The 18,720-nt window shown below is 42.2% G+C and overlaps 1 protein-coding gene across 2 annotated transcripts; it reads right to left on the bottom strand.

Moving 5' to 3' along the window:
* Positions 1-638: 638 nt before the first annotated feature.
* On the bottom strand, positions 639-18,608 carry Rabex-5 (Rabaptin-5-associated exchange factor for Rab5). Of its 2 annotated transcripts, XM_074088391.1 has the most exons (11): positions 18,483-18,608; positions 17,964-18,121; positions 15,306-15,488; positions 12,811-13,028; positions 10,012-10,121; positions 7,352-7,515; positions 6,266-6,399; positions 4,556-4,666; positions 4,015-4,125; positions 2,637-2,771; positions 639-2,178 (listed from the first exon to the last, which is right to left on the bottom strand). In XM_074088391.1, the coding sequence occupies exons 2-11, from the start codon at positions 18,106-18,108 to the stop codon at positions 1,177-1,179; spliced, it is 2,313 nt and encodes a 770-aa protein (XP_073944492.1). In that variant the 5' UTR covers positions 18,109-18,121; positions 18,483-18,608; the 3' UTR covers positions 639-1,176. The 2 variants fall into 2 exon arrangements, with proteins under 2 accessions (XP_073944492.1, XP_073944491.1); XM_074088390.1 differs by lacking the exon at positions 18,483-18,608 and having other exon boundaries at positions 17,964-18,365.
* Between the last annotated feature and the right edge of the window lie 112 nt (positions 18,609-18,720).

Raw genomic sequence — 18,720 nt, 5'->3', positions numbered from 1 at the left:
TAGCAAAATCTTGCTATAGGTACATTTTTGTTGGTGTTATTGTAACTTTTTTTTTATGGCACAACTGTTTGGCGCACAAAGTGCAGTAAAAAAAATTGGTAACAGCCAGGCGTCAGACTACCATGGTATAGTTCAGAAAATATGAATTGGTAACTTGTTACATACTTAGTGAGCTTACAGATGGTCAATTCATATTTCCTGGACTATACTCCGGAAGTTGTAGCAGAGTGGCCAGTTTATGGTGGTAACCTATTTATTTCATCTCACTTATGTAGATCAATGAACTTTCTGTGGTACTCAAAAGTATCAAAATAATTTAAGATACCAACAATTATCAATAACTACAGAATGAAACAGAAGAATAAGTTAAATATTCACTCCAACTCTCTGACGAACATGCTGCTTGAACATGAGTAAGCAACAACCAAAAGATTGAAGCAGGCACATGTGCTCCTTGACGGAAAGAGAACAGCTGCGGCCTAGTCCCTCTCTAACAATCCATTACTACCAGTATATCCATGTATTGTCTATTCTATTGAGTAATTATTTGTCAGAAACCTCATGTGTAAACCCTTGATCAAATAACAGATAGTTGCAGAATTTTAAGGTGGGATCTTACACTAACAAAAACTCCATAGTTGTACTTAAATTAATTTATTATGAATTCTTAATACAATACTTGGAAACTCCTAAACCTAGACAGCCAAGTCTTATTTCATAGAACCATTATCCTGACTCATCCGTTAAAAATCTTAATATATAAAAATGAATACCTATTTCCCTTCTTGGTCACGGCATCACGCTTAATCGGCTGGATCGATTTCGCTATTTTTTTTTCGTGTTTGCTATTGTCAGGAGAAGGTTCTTATAAAAAAAGATTTAGAAAATAAAAAAAAAACTACACCGGGGGCGAAGCCGCGGGCACCAGCTAGTTCTTAATAAATATCAAACAACTTTACATCATAAACGCAACTTTTAATTTTTAACAATAAATAAGAAAAATTAAAATTATCATATTTTTATATTAATTCAAGTAAGAAATTGATAGGATAGTCAAAACATTTATATCACAGATAGGATGCTAACATACCGTAAGAAATCTTAAAACAGGACCATATCAAGCACCAAATTAAATTTGTACTAATACTAAAAGAATTCTAACAATAAAATAAATTACTATGTATGTTTTCCACTACTTTGCGGTAGTATAGGAGTTGGAAGAAGACACTCGGCCGTTGGAGAGTCGTGGTCGTCTAAAATGGAAGATTCTTTTTGTTCAAGACTAAAAGGATCATGTTTATCATCGACTGTGGAAACATTATTTTGTTGGGGGCTGAACGGATCAACTGTAACATCTAATGTGGAAGGAACTTTTTGCTGGGGACTAAAGGGATCGAGAGGCTTGGCCGACCCACTAGCAATTGGGCTAAACGGATCTTTATTTTTCGGGACAAGTTCAAAAGGATCTGAAGGACGATTCTTTACATCAAGAAGACTGAACTGATCAAACAAGTCAGGACTGAAAGGGTCCCTAGATGGTATAGGCGCGAACGGTTCAAAGGTGTTTTTCTTCAACCCTTCAGGGCTGAAAGGGTCCTTCTCTTGCCTAGGTGCTTCTTCAGCTATGCTGTTGTCACCACTAAAATCTGACAAGTCGATGTCATAGTTTATGTTACTCAAGCCGGGAGCCAAATGGTCCGTTACAAATTCGTCTGGAGTCATAAGTTCGTCAATGGACCGTGAGTCGAAAGGTGTGAAACCTAACGGGGAAGGTGTTAACAGTTCCATTGAAGAGGTTTGCTTTAGCTCCCATACTTGATCGTGTTGGGGCGATTTCGGCGGAGTCTGTTCCAGTTCCTCGAAGCCAAGAATGTTTAGTTTTTCCTTGTGTTCCGTTTCAAGTGTATTAGTAGGCTGTTCAGTTTGTATGAGGGGATTTAAAGTTGGTGTGTCCTTTGATGGTTCTGTGGCTTTTCCATCGGACTGGTCTTCAATTTCTATTGGTTTTGGTTCTTCGATAGGTTTCGGTGTGGCTTCGGGAGGCAGTTCCACTTCCAGCTCGATGAGAGGCTGGGTGCTGAGCGGCTTGACCTTGCCGAACTTCGGGAGGGCCCGCCGCGGTTTGATCTCGAGAGGGGTCTTCTCTAACACATCCTGCACTTTCTTTGCGATCTCTTGCTGGAAATAAATAAACAACAGATTAATTTCCACACATCTATCAGTAATTAAGTATTATTAATGCAACGTATGACAAGTATGTTTCGAAGCATACAAATATCAGGCTCCAGATTTCATAATGCATTTCATACGTTGCGTACGTTGGACAAGTGTATTTTCGCCTATAATCTGGCAGAAGCACATTACAGGTAATATAATAAGTAGTCGGTAACTGGTATCTGTCGATAACTGGGTTGATTACCTGGATATTCAGTGTCAATTATTGGAGATTTTTTAATTTTTTCGGATTTTCTTCTAAGCTGTATATAGCTAAGAAAAATAATACGCCCTATTTTTTTATCTCAAGAATATACCTTACCATACTCGATCGTTACTCTTGACTAAACTGTCGATCACTTTACTACTTATATCTGGCTGCGGTCACTTGGAAATCGAATCCAGCAGTAGTGTGGGCTTACTTCGAAGGAGTCTGCGTTGTCGGCGAGCGTCTTCGCGCCGGCCTCCACTTCCCGCGCCTGCGCCAGCAGCTTACTGGCCAGCGCCGCCTGTTCCTCCGCCTCGCGAAGCTCCGCGCATAGAGACAGCGCCGCCGCCTGAGAGATAAGTTACGTTTACATAACTTATATAAGTAGTTACAACCGCTATCAGGTTCCTGTCGCTTATGCGGGAGTCTCTGACAATCGGGCTTTAAATCTAAGGTTCGATTCTACTCGCATAACTGAGCTACTTTTGATCTACAACTTTTTAAAAATACGATCACTGTTAAGTTCATTTTTTTCATACAGATTAAATTTAACTTTTAAAATTGACAGCACATTGATAAATGTTTATCTAAGAGATGTCAAAAACCTTTTTTAGGCCCCCGTACCAAGAGACAGCGATAACACCGCCATGTGCGATACACTGATTTAGGCCGTCTTGCAGGAAAAAAATAATCTAGATTCACTCGCTTCGCTTTCGTTCAATCATCGAATCGAATCGCATTCGCGGTCGGGCGCTGAGCCAGTATACCGGTAGCAAATCCGAAGTAACTCAGATTCGAAAGAATATTCGACATTAACGAATCAATACCTCAGCACTGAACCGATCCTGACGGAACTGAATCACTCAGTAAACAGATTCATGCTAGCTCGAAAGAACCGGATTCATTAAAGTACAGTCGAACAAATTGAATCATGAGCCAGAGTGGAACCTTTTAACGCGTTCACTGTCACCGACGCATATATGCGTTTTTGGAACTTCCCCCCAGTGCCGCTGTCATAGTTATTCATACATTTTGAACGCACATGTGCGTCGGTGGCACCTGTGGTCAGTCAAGTCGAGTCAGGTGGCAGTGAATGCGTTCATAATCAATTTCAGTATGATTTCCTTGACAAAGTATGAGATGTCAACATGACATTAGTAGCACAAAGGTTCCAACCCTGGGTCATGATTCAATTTCATTTCATTTATTTATTGCATAATATGTTGTTAAACTAGATGATATAAATATAAAATGTCCAAAACATAAACCCTGCTAGGGCACAGTAATATTACAGTATAATTAATTATAGCACTAAATTATACACATTATTCAATGCAATTTCCCTCAAATTAAAAAGTAGGTATTAAAAATTAAAATTATATTTAAAATTAACTAGCATAAGTAAAGCATATCCAATTTGAAATATTTATAAAATGTCATGTCTTAGAATTTGTTCGACTGTACATTCAGTATAGTGACAAGTGACGGTCGTCACGCAACTTGCGATAACTAAGCGACAGTCGCTATCCCGAGAAGTTATTAGCTCTACTCGTTCTAGTCCAGGAGCTTTCACTTTTACTATTAGATCTTACCCAAGAGCTGCCTCCGATGGAGGCCGGCATAGCCATGTAGCAGTCAAACTCTTTCTTGTCCATATTGAGCGACTCCGCCGTCAGGTTCTCGATGAACGACACCGCGCAACACTGAATAACAATAAAAAAACTTATCAAATACAAACAGTAAAAGATAAATAACTACAACAGCGCAAACTTTACTTTAGAGCAAGAGCCCGCGACGGTCAGACCTTCGTTATTTTATAAAAGATGTTTGTAATGTTCCTAACACAGGTAAAAACTATCCCCAACTAAGAAATTTGGCAGGTAACAGCTAGTAAAGGTGTATAAAATTGCACATCAAATTCGTACTACTGATTTTTTGTATGTTTTATTCGGAATTATACTAGAAATCGCTTCCACCATTGCCAGACACTTTGTAGGGTTGCAACATATAAAGTGTATCCTCATCAACATCCAAAGTCCAATCGTTTTAACACGGACTAGGAACAAACACGCACGCGCATACAAACTTTCCCATTCATAATATTGTAGTATTTATTTAAACCCCTGCTCTTACCAGGTTGGTGAAGTAGTATCCTCCCTCGCCGGTCATGAGCCGTTGCGCGTTGCAGAACCGCGTCACGAAGTTTATGTTGCTGACGAGACGCGGCGGGTTGGCTTTCAGCACCTGCGCCACACAGACTCTACTGAACTAGCCTCTACCACTGCAGGCAGTGAGGGTTGGCAGCGCCAGTAGCTGCACCCGGACGCACTCGCCATCACCAGCAAAATCATGCCATCAGGGTAGGCAACTCTAGCGCTGCCATGAGGGTAGGCAACGCTGGCGCTGCCATGAGGGTAGGCATCGGTAGCGCTGCCATGAGGGTAGGCATCGGTAGCGCTGCCATGAGGGTAGGCAACTGTAGCACTGCCATGAGGGTAGGCAACGGTAGCGCTGCCATGAGGGTAGGCAACGGTAGCGCTGCCATGAGGGTAGGCAACGCTAGCGCTGCCATGAGGGTAGGCAACGGTAGCGCTGCCATGAGGGTAGGCAACGCTAGCGCTGCCATGAGGGTAGGCAACGCTAGCGCTGCCATGAGGGTAGGCATCGGTAGCGCTGCCATGAGGGTAGGCAACGCTAGCGCTGCCATGAGGGTAGGCATCGGTAGCGCTGCCATGAGGGTAGGCAACGCTAGCGCTGCCATGAGGGTAGGCAACGCTAGCGCTGCCATGAGGGTAGGCAACGGTAGCACTGCCATGAGGGTAGGCAACGGTAGCACTGCCATGAGGGTAGGCAACGGTAGCGCTGCCATGAGGGTAGGCAACGCTAGCGCTGCCATGAGGGTAGGCAACGGTAGCACTGCCATGAGGGTAGGCAACGGTAGCACTGCCATGAGGGTAGGCAACGGTAGCGCTGCCATGAGGGTAGGCAACGGTAGCACTGCCAGAGGGTAGGCAACTGTAGCACTGCCATGAGGGTAGGCAACGCTAGCGCTGCCATGAGGGTAGGCAACGGTAGCGCTGCCATGAGGGTAGGCAACGGTAGCACTGCATGAGGGTAGGCAACGGTAGCACTGCCATGAGGGTAGGCAACGGTAGCACTGCCATGAGGGTAGGCAACGGTAGCACTGCCATGAGGGTAGGCAACGCTAGCGCTGCCATGAGGGTAGGCAACGCTAGCACTGCCATGAGGGTAGGCAACGGTAGCCCTGACATGAGGGTAGGCAACGCTAGCGCTCCCATCGTAGACAACACAAGGCAGCACTAGTGTTGCCTACCGTATTGCTGGTTCTGGTGCTGGGGGATGCGTGCGTGTACAGATACTGGCGCTGCCTGCCTGTGCCTGAGCTGCAGGCTGCATATTTACTCTGTACAGGAAAGATGAGGCATTACAAAATATGATTTTTATAAGTAGAAATGAAATAGTTATTTGTGCAACAAGGGAAAAAATCTTTTTTTCCGCGAGTTTTCATTTTAAATCCCCGAGTAAGCGAAAGTTTGTACCTATATAGTTGCATCACGAGCGTAGTAAGCGGTTCTAGGCTAAAATCCCGAGCGCAGCGAGGTATTCAAACAAATGAGATACAAAAAAAGCTTTGATCGCTGCGCTCAGGACTCAAACAGACGAGATGCAAAAAAAAAGTTAGTCTCGTGTGGCACACAACTTTTTACCTCAGCACCTCAAACAGGAGCGCGTTGATCGATGTGGGGAGGTCCTGAGATAAGTCTCGGGCTTTCAGTTCCCATGTCAAGCCAGCGGGCACCAGCGCAGCGGGTAAATACTGACCGTGAATATGAGCGCGGGCAGCAGGTCGTCGGCGGAGGCGGGCGCGCCGCAGAGCGCCAGCACGTGCCGGCAGCAGCGCCGCACGCGCGCCAGCTTGCCGCCCGGAGACGCCGCACTGTCCATACCCAGCAACTCTGCACACACCGCACATAATGGGTCATTATTCGAGCGTGTCAACCGCCTCAATGGGGGCTATCGCGTATGAATTCGCCGCTAGAGGCGCTAGTGTAGCGTGAGGTCTCCGAAATGTCAAATCTCATAGTTTTTGGGTGAGCTTCGCGGGTTTATTTATAATTAAAATAATTTAATGAATATTTTGCAATATCTGGAATTAATTATGGCAAATATGCGTTCCGGGGCAATGAATGTCTGTGTTTTGAGACAGTTTTGTCTTTCAGAAACCTTTGTCCTCCCTTTTTTCCGAACAAAACGGGGACTATGCAACACTGTGGCATGCTCGATATTTTTATGGAACGGTTTTAAGGTGTATTAAATATGATTTTAATCTAAACTTTGTTTTCACGCCCGTAATAACAGACTTTGAAAGCCATGCTTAAAAACCTCACGCAACAGTGCGCCATCTAGTGAGACAAAAAACGATAGCCCTCATTTAGGCCTACTGTCCACGGAAGCGTAGCTGCATAGACGCGTATTCGTCATTGTACGCTTGCTGTGCGCTTGCTTGCAGCCTAGATACAAAACCGCACAACTCTGTGGACGGAGCGGCAACGTCACGTCAGCCACGCTGCATGCAAGCTTCACGCCGCTGGACGTACCGCATGTCATACGCCGGGATACACCGCAAGGAACAGCACTTTGTGTTTTTGTAAAAAAATGGCGGGGACGGCTGCAAATTTTGTACAAATAGTGGAAAAATTACCTTGTATTTACAATAATAATCTCACGGAATATTCTCGTAAAGATATAACATGAAAAGACATTTACTAAGGCAACGTTTCTGACGCTCGGGACTGCAATCAAATGACAGATTTCGCATACAAAAACTGTCACTTGATTGTGATTGCGAGCGTGTGAAACGTTAGGCAATACGGCCTCAGGTCGTTTTAGTTTACTGATGGCAGTTACCGTTGATAGCCTTGTAGAGCAGCGGGCGGCAGCGCGCGGGCGACGCCAGGCGGCACTCGAGCCGCCGCTCGCCGACCCAGCTCAGCTGCTGGATTCTGTCGGACAACGCGCGGTCCAAGCGCTCGTCGTCCGTGCCGGACGGCGAGAACACCACTGACGGTAACCTAATCACAAAATCAAAATCAAACATTTTGGCAAGTAGGTAGACAGGTAGACCAATTGATCTTTTGCGTGTCTTTTTTTGTGTATACCAGCTTTCAGAAAGACTGTAATTTAAAAAACCGGCCAAGAGCGTGTCGGACACGCCCAAAATGGGGTTCCGTAGCCATTATGAAAAAAATAAGTAATATTTTTCTAAGGATTTCGTATTTTATACGGAATCTTCCAAGTTTAGGTATATTATAGACCTTAGGCTGCTATTTACTCTTAAACCACTAATAATTCTCAAGTAAACTTAGCCGTTATAGTTATCCTTGAAAGTTTGATGTACTTACTACCATCATGAATTTTTTCAAATTTTTCCACCCACGGGTTAGATTTTAGAGGGGGGGCTCGATTTTAATGAAAATTTTCACTTTAAAGTTGAATTTTGCAAACATATCACAATCGAAAAATCGTTTTAGCAACCCCCTAATGATTTTAAAAGACCTATCCAACGATACCCCACACTATAAGGTTGGATGAGAAAACACCCCACTTACATCTATGGGAAGTACAAAAAAATTTTTTATTGTACTATTTTGTCGGCATAGTTTACATGCATATTCGTACAAAATTACAGCTTTCTAGCATTGATAGTCCCTGAGTAAAGACGCGGACGGACAGACAGACAGACATGGCGAAACTATAAGGGTTCCCTTTTTGCCATTTTGGCTCCGGAACCCTAAAAAGTTGGCTTTTGACTAACTTTTTTTATCGAAAATACAACTGAGACATGGATGCACAGAAAAACCAGAAAAAGAGACCAGCGCTGGAATCGAACCCAGGTCCTCAGCAATCCGTGCTGCGTGCTATAACCCCTACACCACCGCTGGACAGGAATTTCGTATTTTCGATATGGTTTCACGGGATACCCGTAAAAGTAACAAATTTGGAGTTGAAATAAAAAATACAAAAAGACTCCAAATAACCAATCATAATTTGATTGCTTAGTAGCGACATCTCTTGTCTGGGTGAGCGGTTGGTTCCGATAGAATGTGACGTCTCTCGATGAGAGCGAAAACATAGATGTCGCTAGTGCTGCTGCATAAGTAGCGTAGTAGAAATAAGCAACCTGAGATATGTATGCATAGGAAAAATTCGTGTCTAAATTCCTGTCCAGCGGTGGTGTAGGGGTTATAGCACGCAGCACGGATTGCTGAGGACCTGGGTTCGATTCCCAGCGCTGGTCTCTTTTTCTGGTTTTTTCTGTGCATCCATGTCTCAGTTTGTATTTTCGATATGGTTTCACGGGATACCCGTAAAAGTAAAATTTGGAGTTGAAATAAAAAATACAAAAAGACTCCAAATAACCAATCATAAGTTCAATATGCCACTTTATCTGGCATTCGTTGACTACAGCAAGGCTTTTGACAGTGTCAAGCATTGTGCTATACTGTCCGCACTGCGCAGTCAACAGATAGATTCAACCTATGTGGAGCTCATTGGCCTAATCTATCGCAATAGCACAGCCAGCATACAACTTCATAATCCCGGCCCTTCGTTTACGGTGGAAAAAGGAGTAAAACAGGGTGACCCACTTTCCCCCAAACTGTTTTACCAGTTGCCTCGAAGAAGTGTTCAGAGCGTTGGCGATCTCTTGGCAAAGCAAGGGAATCGATGTCGGAAGCAAAAGTTGACAAATCTTCGTTTTGCTGATGACATCGTTCTCTTTTCAACATCAGCGAGCGAACTACAAAAAATGCTTCAAGAACTAAGCACAGCAAGCCTTGAAGTTGGACTTACGATGAATCGGTCAAAGACTAAGTTGATGACGAATAGCATCAAACGTAGGGTAATGGTAGATGAGCATGTGATTCACTATGTCAACGAGTATACTTATTTGGGCCAGATAGTCTCCTTCGAAACAGACAAGGCAAAGAAGTCGACAAACGTATTGAAAATGCCTGGAGGAGCTACTGGTCCATGAAAGCACTAATGAAGGGTAAACTTCCACTAGCCTTAAAACGCAAGCTCGTTGACATGTGCATCCTGCCCATCCTAAACCTACGGTGCTCAGACCTGGTCTTTGACTGAGGCCCAGAGGTCCAAACTCAAGGTTTGCCAGCGGGCTATGGAGCGCAGTATCCTAGGTGTTCGAAGAGCCGATAGAATAGGAACACTGAACTGCGCTCAAAAACCCGAATTGTTGATGTGGGGACGAAAACGCCAAACTCAAATGGGACTGGGCAGGACATGTCTGTCATGCATCCGGATCGTTGGCTAAAATCACCACTGATTGGGTTCCAAGCGACGGACACCGGAGCAGAGGTAGGCCTAAAAGAAGGTGGCGGGACGATTTGGAGAGATTCCAGCCGGACTGGCAACATTTTGCCGAGGCCAGAGACGAGTGGAAGGAGAAAGGGAGGCCTTTGCCCAGCAGTGGGACACTATATAGGCTATTAAAAAAAAAAAAAAAAAAAAAACTTTTTTAAGCTTAAAAACTGACGTATGCTACGTACTCGTGCAGATACGTCATAGCGTGCTTCTCAACGAAGTCCATCAGCACTTCCTTGGTGTCCGCGTCCACGTTGGCGAAGTGAGACGACGACTCCATGTGTTTCATGAAACGCTACAACAAAAAAAAAATTGTAACAAAAAATTGAACCGACTACAAAAAACTGTTGTTATATCCAGTGAAAATATATCAAATGTTGTTATGCCGATCGTTACACACCCCGACGGCGGATGCACCACCGTGAACCCGCGAAATACTCATCACTCGCGTTTTGTGTGCTCATTTTTTTAACCGACTTCAAAAAAAGATGGCTGGCTCGTGCTGAGGCACCGACTTCAGCAGGGCTACTACGAAACTCGAAGTTCGTATTGTACCGTCCCTCTCAATTCAATTCAATTCTTGAAAGTATAGCTCCATCGATACTATCGATGATTCCGCCAATGTCGAGGTTGGAAAAGACACTATCAGTTTAGTCGTTGTTCGGTTACCGTCCCTCTCGCTCTCGTATTAAATAGTATAAGTGTCAGAGGAACTGAACGACACGAACTTCGAGTTTCGAGTTTCGTAGTAGCCCTGCAGACTGGTAGAAAAATATTTTCATAGTTTTTTCTAGTCGGTTCAATTTTTTGTTACATTTTTTGTTGTTGTAGCGTTTCATGAAATTGGTGTGTAATGATCGGCATAACAATATTTGATATATTTTCACTGGATATAACAACATATGATATAATTTCAAAGGGTAGGAGCTTCGCAGAACTTTTTTAACCTAACCTAACCCAAAGTACGTCAAATCGAAAAATAAGTTTGGTTTTTGATTTTTCTTTGAACTTCCTACTATAACAACTCAGGTACAGCATATCATAAACCATTGGAGACAACGTAAATAAAACTGATTAAGTAGTCTTCTTTATATCCTTACATTATAAACTGCGGAAAATTGAAGTGAGTAACGGCCGTATAAACATAATTAAAGAACAAAGAGTAAATTGAACAGTAACAGCAATGAACAAATCTCTGTTCAAACAATAGTAGTAACCAAAGTGTTGATGTGGAATTAAAGAGTTGAAATGTATAGATAACATTATTTACACAAAAACAATTTCCAAGTCTTATTAGATTTAACCGCAGTTGACTTAGTTATTTTGCATTATTGACAGAGCAAGCGCGAAGCGTCTCCGATTCAGCATGGGAAAAAATACTTTCATATATCCGTCCGGCTCCGGCTGTCTGTTCTCCTCTACTCATCGCATTTCTCAACAGATTCTTACGAAATTTTGTGAGCACGATTACTAATTAATTATACACGGTTCTGTTCTGTAGATTTAGTTAAGAGGTTTTTTTTATTGGAGGATTCATGAGGGACGAAAAATAAAAGACTAACTCGTGAGGTCTACAGCTGAAAATGTCAGTAGTTTTCAACCATAGTGCCTATGTCTGACCGTCATCAAGGAAACGATTGGCTACTTCGCTCAAGAGATGGCACCTTTTAAGGCTAAAGACACACTACCCGGTTACTCGCATGGTTTTATCATAGTAAAAGAGGAGAAGTATGCACACTACGACCCTTTAGGAGACTTAACTGCCTACTCCGGCGCGAACGCTTAGGGTTGTCGACGTCTATTTTAGATTAATTACCTACCGGCAAATAATTTTAGTACGAAAGTTAACTTAAAATTGACTTATGTCTGTGTCTAGACAAACAAGATTCTATGCCGCTATACATATTATGCTTATTATACCTACTAAATTTAAAAATATTATTTATCAATTCGCCGGGAGTGGCGATGGCGACTGTGTTATGTACGCTACGTGCCTACGGATCGTTAATCTAGCGACATCGCAACCGAGCTGCGTTAGCTGACGACGCGAACATGCCGGCGCCGCGTGAGCACGAAGCACGAGGCGCTGACCAAACACCGCGCGCCAGCGGCGGACGCAGCCTCCAAGAGTTAGTCAATTGCTAGCATCGCATTGGCTCAGGCTCTTAGGTTAAGTTAGGTTTAAGAACTATTTAATGTAATTTTTATATTTTAAGTAAAGTTATTTCATCTAAGTGGGTTTTTGGAATCTTCGCCTGCAACTTCCATATTCACTGTGTACATACTACCTACTCATGTTTACCTACACATAATACTATAACTATATTGTTTATAGGTAGGTATCTATTATTTTTTCATGTACGACTGCACGGAACTATTACACTACACTTACATACTCCTAATTTTCAACTATATCTAAAAAAAATAATACGTAAGTGGGCCTATCAAATTTTTTACCCACACTAATCTGTCCGCGATATTTTTCAATCAATTGCAGATTTTTGTAAGTAACCATGTTTTTTTTCTGTAATTTAATAGATGGTACATGCCATCCTACGTATGTTCAACCTATTAAACAGTGAAATATCTTGTTGGAAATACGATTTACGCCCAAAGTGTCGGTAAAATAGTTGATCGGCCCAAGTACGAGTACGCGAACGTAAAAGGTGATCATCTCGCGAAGCGAGCGCAAGACGAGCGAGCTAAAATCAAAACGTACGGCACCGACGGCAGCGCAGCCTTGACTACAGACAGAAAACTTAATCCTCCTTAAATTATCAGTGTGTGCGTGCGGCGGGTGCGTGCGTACCAGCGCCAACCAGCGCGCACACATTTAAGCCGCGCGATATACTTTTGTTTGTAGTGAACCTACTTCTCTATTACAATGGTTTTATCCTTTTTCTCAAGCGACACTCTTAATGTAAAATCTAAAACCGTATACTGCATTCACACTAAACGAAGCTTAACTCAATAACATTTCTCACCTGGTACTGCCTCTGCACCCTTTCAGACAGCTCGTCGACATTCATTACATTAGCACACTTGATAACGTCCATTATGAAGGAGTGGACGAAGGCGCGCGCGTCCCGGTCCACCTGAGTGGTGAGGGTCGGGAACCGGACGCGGAAGTCCCTCTTCATGTTCTCGAAGACTGAAGACGGGATCTTGAACTCTGGACGCTTTTCAGGAGTGTCGTGGTCGTCTGAGAGAGATGGGAGACGAACGTTTTGTTGTACTTAACAGTTCTTTTTTTAACAATTTTAATGTACAGTTCCGTGGGGTGGACGGACAAGAATAGCTCTAAGGGAAAAACCCAGAAGAGGGGCAGGAGCGTCTCCGGCGTAGGTACAGCATCAGCATAACACTGCGAACCCCAAGCCGCCTGACAGGCGTGGGGATTATGGCAAACCCCCCCCCCTCCCATTTAAAAAATGATAGGTACAAATAAGCCGCGGCCCCCAGTCCCCGGCAGCTCCTTTATCCCTGGCCTCGGTAGCGGGCCAGGTTACGGAGGAACAAGCGATGCGAAGAATCTCCGGGTGACTCCCCGCTACCATCCCCACCGGACATTGGCCCTGGCCACGCACAACATTCGACCACGAACCGGAAGACGAAGCGTTGACAGGCCTCCCACCAGGTGGTCTGAGAGTAGCGGGAAACCGGTGGATGCAAGTGGCGAGTTGTCGTTCATTGTGGCGTTCTAAGGGGGAGGCCTTTGTCCAGCAGTGGACGTCTTCCGGCTGATGATGATGATGATGATGAATGTACAGTCACCAGCACCAATATCTGACGCAATAAAGCGTGCATAAACACCTGATACGACTCGTTGGTAAAACTAATCAGGAAAGTTTCCACGCTCTGCTGTGGCAGATTTTAATGCATGTCGTTGTTGTCATTGTACACTCATATTCCTGATATTAGTAACACAAACTGATAGGTGCTTACCTTTACGCAAAACAAAAAACATTTTTCAGTATACCTATTTAATAAATAAATTTTAGAACAGTGTTGTCACCATAAACAAAATTTTGCAAATGAAATAATAAAATTGTAGTATGCATTTAAAAAATTAATGTGATTCATCACAGTTGGGATCCCCGGGGGAAGTACCGATAGTATTCAAGCACTGCATCCAAGAGATAGTAACGGGTGTTTTACTCACAAATGACGTAAATATGAAAAAAATCCTTGAGGTCTTAACTCTCAGCAATCCGTGCTGCGTGCTATAACCCCTACACCACTGCTGGAAATTTGGAGTTGAAATAAAAAATACAAAAAGACTCCAAAAAACCAAATTGCTTAGTAGCGACATCTCTTGTCTGGCTGGGTGAGCGGTTAGTTCCGAAAGAATAAGAATAAGAATAAGAATGGTGGAATGGTATGGAATGGAATGGAAAGAGTGTGACGTCTGTCGACGAAACATAGATGTCGCTAGTGCTGCTGCTTAAGTAGCATAGTAGAAATAAGCAACCTGAGATATATATGCAGAGGAAAAATTCGTGTCTAGATTCCTGTCCAGCAGTGGTGTAGGGGTTATAGCACGCAGCACGGATTGCTGAGGACCTGGGTTCGATTCCCAGCGCTGGTCTCTTTTTCTGGTTTTTCTGTGCATCCATGTCTCAGTTTGTATTTTCGATATAGCAAGATTTGATTATGACAGACAGACAACGGGACAGGTGAAACTAAATATAAAAGCTTGTAAAATAGTGAAAACTACGATAACTCATAAAAATAAAATTATCATCTAGTTTTACTAGTCTAAAGCGCACGGTTGTTTTATGTGTTAACGCTGCGTTAAGTGCAATGCGTTTGACGCACATCAATTTGCATCAGATAATCTAATTACCAGACATACGCTTGCCGCTGCGCTCACCGCGTAAGACAATATTTGGTAATTAGATTCATCATCCATCATCCCAGCCTATATACGTCCCACTGCTGGGCACAGGCCTCCTCTCAGAACAAGAGGGCTTGGGCCATAGTTCCCACGCGGGCCCAGTGCGGATTGGGAACTTCACACGCACATTGAATTGCTTCGCAGGTTCGTGCAGGTTTCCTCACGATGTTTTCCTTCACCGCAAAGCTCGTGGTAAATTTCAAATGTAATTCCGCACATGAATTTCGAAAAACTCAGAGGTGCGAGCCGGGGTTTGAACCCACGACCCTCTGTTTGAGAGGCGATAGGTCAAACCACTAGGCCACCACGGCTTTACACGGCACGGGTAATTAGATTATCTGGTGCAAATTGATGTGCGTCAAACGCAGCGTTTATCACATAAAACAAACGAGCGCTTCAAAGTAAAGTCTATAAAAATAACCAAGCCCGAACAGCTTAAGAAATATGCCATTGTTTACGTCAGCATTGGGGGGGGTTAGAACTTTCCTTACTTTTGCTGACAAGGGAGAGAGAGGGGGGAGTCAAAACCTACTAAAATTCTGCTTAAGTAATATTTGAAGGCAAAAAGTCTCTCACGCTCACCTGTGCTGTTCTTCTTGCTGAACACGCTAAACTTGAGCAGGTTGGCTTTCTTGAGGGTCTCGCTCTGGCGCTGGCGAACTTTCTGCTCGAACTTGGAGAACGAGGAGTGGGGCGCGAGCCGCGCGTGCTCCGGACTGCGGTGCTCCGCCCGCGGCAGCGTCGCCGACGACGCCTTCTCTTTTTCTGCCACAATAATAATGACGAGAAATAAGGAAAACAATTTGACACATATTTAATTGATAAATACTTTTACAGAATTAAAAACAGCAACTTACAATTAAATAACAGTGTGCTTTATTTTGATACGGTTTCACGTATACCGGCGTTTATCAGTAAAAATCATTATCATAGAGTATTTCTATTGCTAAATGAACGAAGTATAGCGCCTTTTAAAATATTTTCTTTAATCATTTAATTTGAGTCATATAAAACTCACTAAAAATAGTTTTAATTTTACAGTTACTACGACTCGTTATTATGCGTATACTTGTTCTATGGAAATTCAATTAAAAACATGCATAAAATAATATTATTTTGGTGTTTCGCACAAATCTTATCAATGTCCAATAAATTAGTTGCAGTCGAATGCGTTTCCGATAACGATACCGTAATGACTGCAGAAAATAATTACGTATCAGCTTTATTTACGGCAGTTTTCCAGCGAAATATATTTTTTAGGGTGCAGTTTACCGTGATTATGACACATGTTATGTCAAAAACCATTATCAAATAATAGTTAAGATATAAACTTTGAAGGTGAAGTTCATTTTATCTTGTAGTAGGAAAAGTTAATTTTATCATTTAGTTGAATTACACAATTTTTTCAATCAAGGTTAAAAGTAATCCATAATAATAAAATTACTGTTGTTTGGTTTTACATAATTAAATTACTTTTATAAAGTTTATGTTTGTTTGAGTTGAGATTTTACATAGTTTAGTAATTTGTACTGTTTTTTGGAGGAATCATTTGTTTCTGGCAAGTTTATTGAGGCAAATTTTTCTGTCTCGGCAATGCTAGTAGACACGATTTTGATTAGGAAAAAAAATAGTTAAACACAAAACATGAAATAAAATTCCACAACCTATCAAAGTATTAATTATAATAAAAAAAGTGTTACAATATGTCATTTTTATTGCACTTAAAATATATTAACCTGATGATAACCCGAAAATTGAACTGAAGTTTTTTATTCAAGTTATTTGCCAACACAACACAACTCTTGTCCTCAATTTTATGTGATATACATATTTGCTGTACTCGAAACATGTTGCATTAGGTTCAAAAATGCAGATACATAATAGTTGACATTGAGATATTAAAATTGATTTTCACTTGGTTGTTTGTGCTTCAATTTTCTCAGTAAACTGTAAACAGTAGAAAAAAAACAACTTTTTCACAAAATTCCGATGATGGTCTTGGTCCCCAAATCCCCAGAGAAAAGAAAGGTGCAAATCTGTCAAAAATTGTGTATTAACATGTTAGTAGTTAGTGCTGCTGCAGCACACCACCAGCACTAGTGTTGCCTACCATGGGCGTCGCCAGGAGGGAGCAGGAGGGGTAGCTGCCCCCCTAGAGATTGAAAAGCAACCAAACTAGTCCCAAGTCTTTGACTTGACTTGCTTGATCGATCATTCCTAAAACTCGAATGAATTCACCAATTGCAATAAATACCTACAATTCATAAATGTGCGTGGGCGTGTGCGTGTGCGTGTGTGCGTGTGTGTGTGTGTGTGTGTGTGTGTGTGTGTGTGTGTGTGTGTGTATGTGTGTGTGTATGTGTGTGTGCTATTGTGTAGCTGACTAACATACACAAGTTAAATATAAGACTAATTATTGTAGTGAATAAAAAAAATATGTAACCCAAAAAGATTATTCACACCAATAACATGTTTCCTTTTTTTTTCATGGTCTAGTGTTTTAAGTCAGCACATGAGAAAAAAAACAACTTTTTCACAAAATTCCGATGATGGTCTAGGTCCCCAAATCCCCAGAGAAAAGAAAGGTGCAAATCTGTCAAAAATTGTGTATTAACATGTTAGTAGTTAGTGCTGCTGCAGCACACCACCAGCACTAGTGTTGCCTACCATGGGCGTCGCCAGGGGGGAGCAGGGAGAGGTAGCTGCCCCCCCTAGAGATTGAAAAGCAACCAAACTGGTCCCAAGTCTTTGACTTGACTTGCTTGATCGATCATTCCTAAAACTCGAATGAATTCACCAATTCCAATAAATACCTACAATTCATAAATGTGTGTGTGCGTGTGCGTGTGTGTGTGTGTGTGTGTGTGTATATGTGTGTGTGCTATTGTGTAGCTGACTAACATACACAAGTTAAATATAAGACTAATTATTGTAGTGAATAAAAAAAATATGTAACCCAAAAAGATTATTCACACCAATAACATGTTTCCTTTTTTTTCATGGTCTAGTTTTTTAAGCCAGCACTTAAGTTTCAGTTGACTTAAGTATCCACTTTTTCATACTAGTTGCATAGAAAAGTTGATACTTATGTTAGGGCACTGACTGTACATGCTTTAATCAGCTACTTTACATTTTAATCACCATGTCTGACCAATTTTTAATGAAAGCTGATTCAATCATACATAAAAATACTAGGTTTACATAAAGAACAACAGAATTAAAAAGGCAGTAAATATTCACCAGCTCTCCGCTGCTTGGCCATGTGGTCCCTGTGGCACTGCGAGCAGTACCCCTGCCACTGCGGGTTGCCGAAGTAGTCACAGCCATTCTTGCACTTCAAGTCGCCTGCCTCTAGCCTGATTGACGGCATCTTCGACGCAATCATGTACTTGTAAGACCTCTGTAGATTAGGACCAAACCACATTTTTATATCACAAAGAAGTCCCCTCAAACCAGTTTCAACGCTCTGCACTCATAAACTCGCCCAAAACTATGGCTACGACCGACCTCAGCCCATTTCAGAGACAAATTCAAATCGCAAGTGTAAATTTCAGCGAAGGCAAAAGCATTCATCGCAGTATTTGCAGTTAACGGGGGCCGTTCAACGGATTCCCCCGTTATATAGGCCTCCCTTATCATGTATGTGTACTTGAGACGATTGCTGATAACTAAATGAATCAATACAATTATTGAAATAAAAAACTAGTACACGTAATGAGCTGTAAAAACACTGCTAAATTCTTAATGCTAAATGCTTACCTTTTCAATACAATAGTAATTGGTTCGCAAATTTGATCTAAAATATTAAAAAATATGATATTTTTCAACACATTCAGTGAAACGTAGGTCGATCACTCAGTCACTCAAAACAAAGATTGACGTTTCAGTTTTTTTTTTTACTGAAGTCACGCTCGTCATAATGTCTATAGAAAAAGCATATTCAGCCACACGAAAGGTAGCTCATCTTGAGCATGCAAGCATAGAAAAGCCATCTACG

The sequence above is a fragment of the Choristoneura fumiferana genome, chromosome 5 (assembly GCF_025370935.1).
Source record: "Choristoneura fumiferana chromosome 5, NRCan_CFum_1, whole genome shotgun sequence".
Taxonomy (NCBI): domain Eukaryota; kingdom Metazoa; phylum Arthropoda; class Insecta; order Lepidoptera; family Tortricidae; genus Choristoneura; species Choristoneura fumiferana.
The sequence above is the reverse complement of the archived record's forward strand: the minus strand, read 5'-3'. Positions and strand labels throughout refer to the sequence as shown.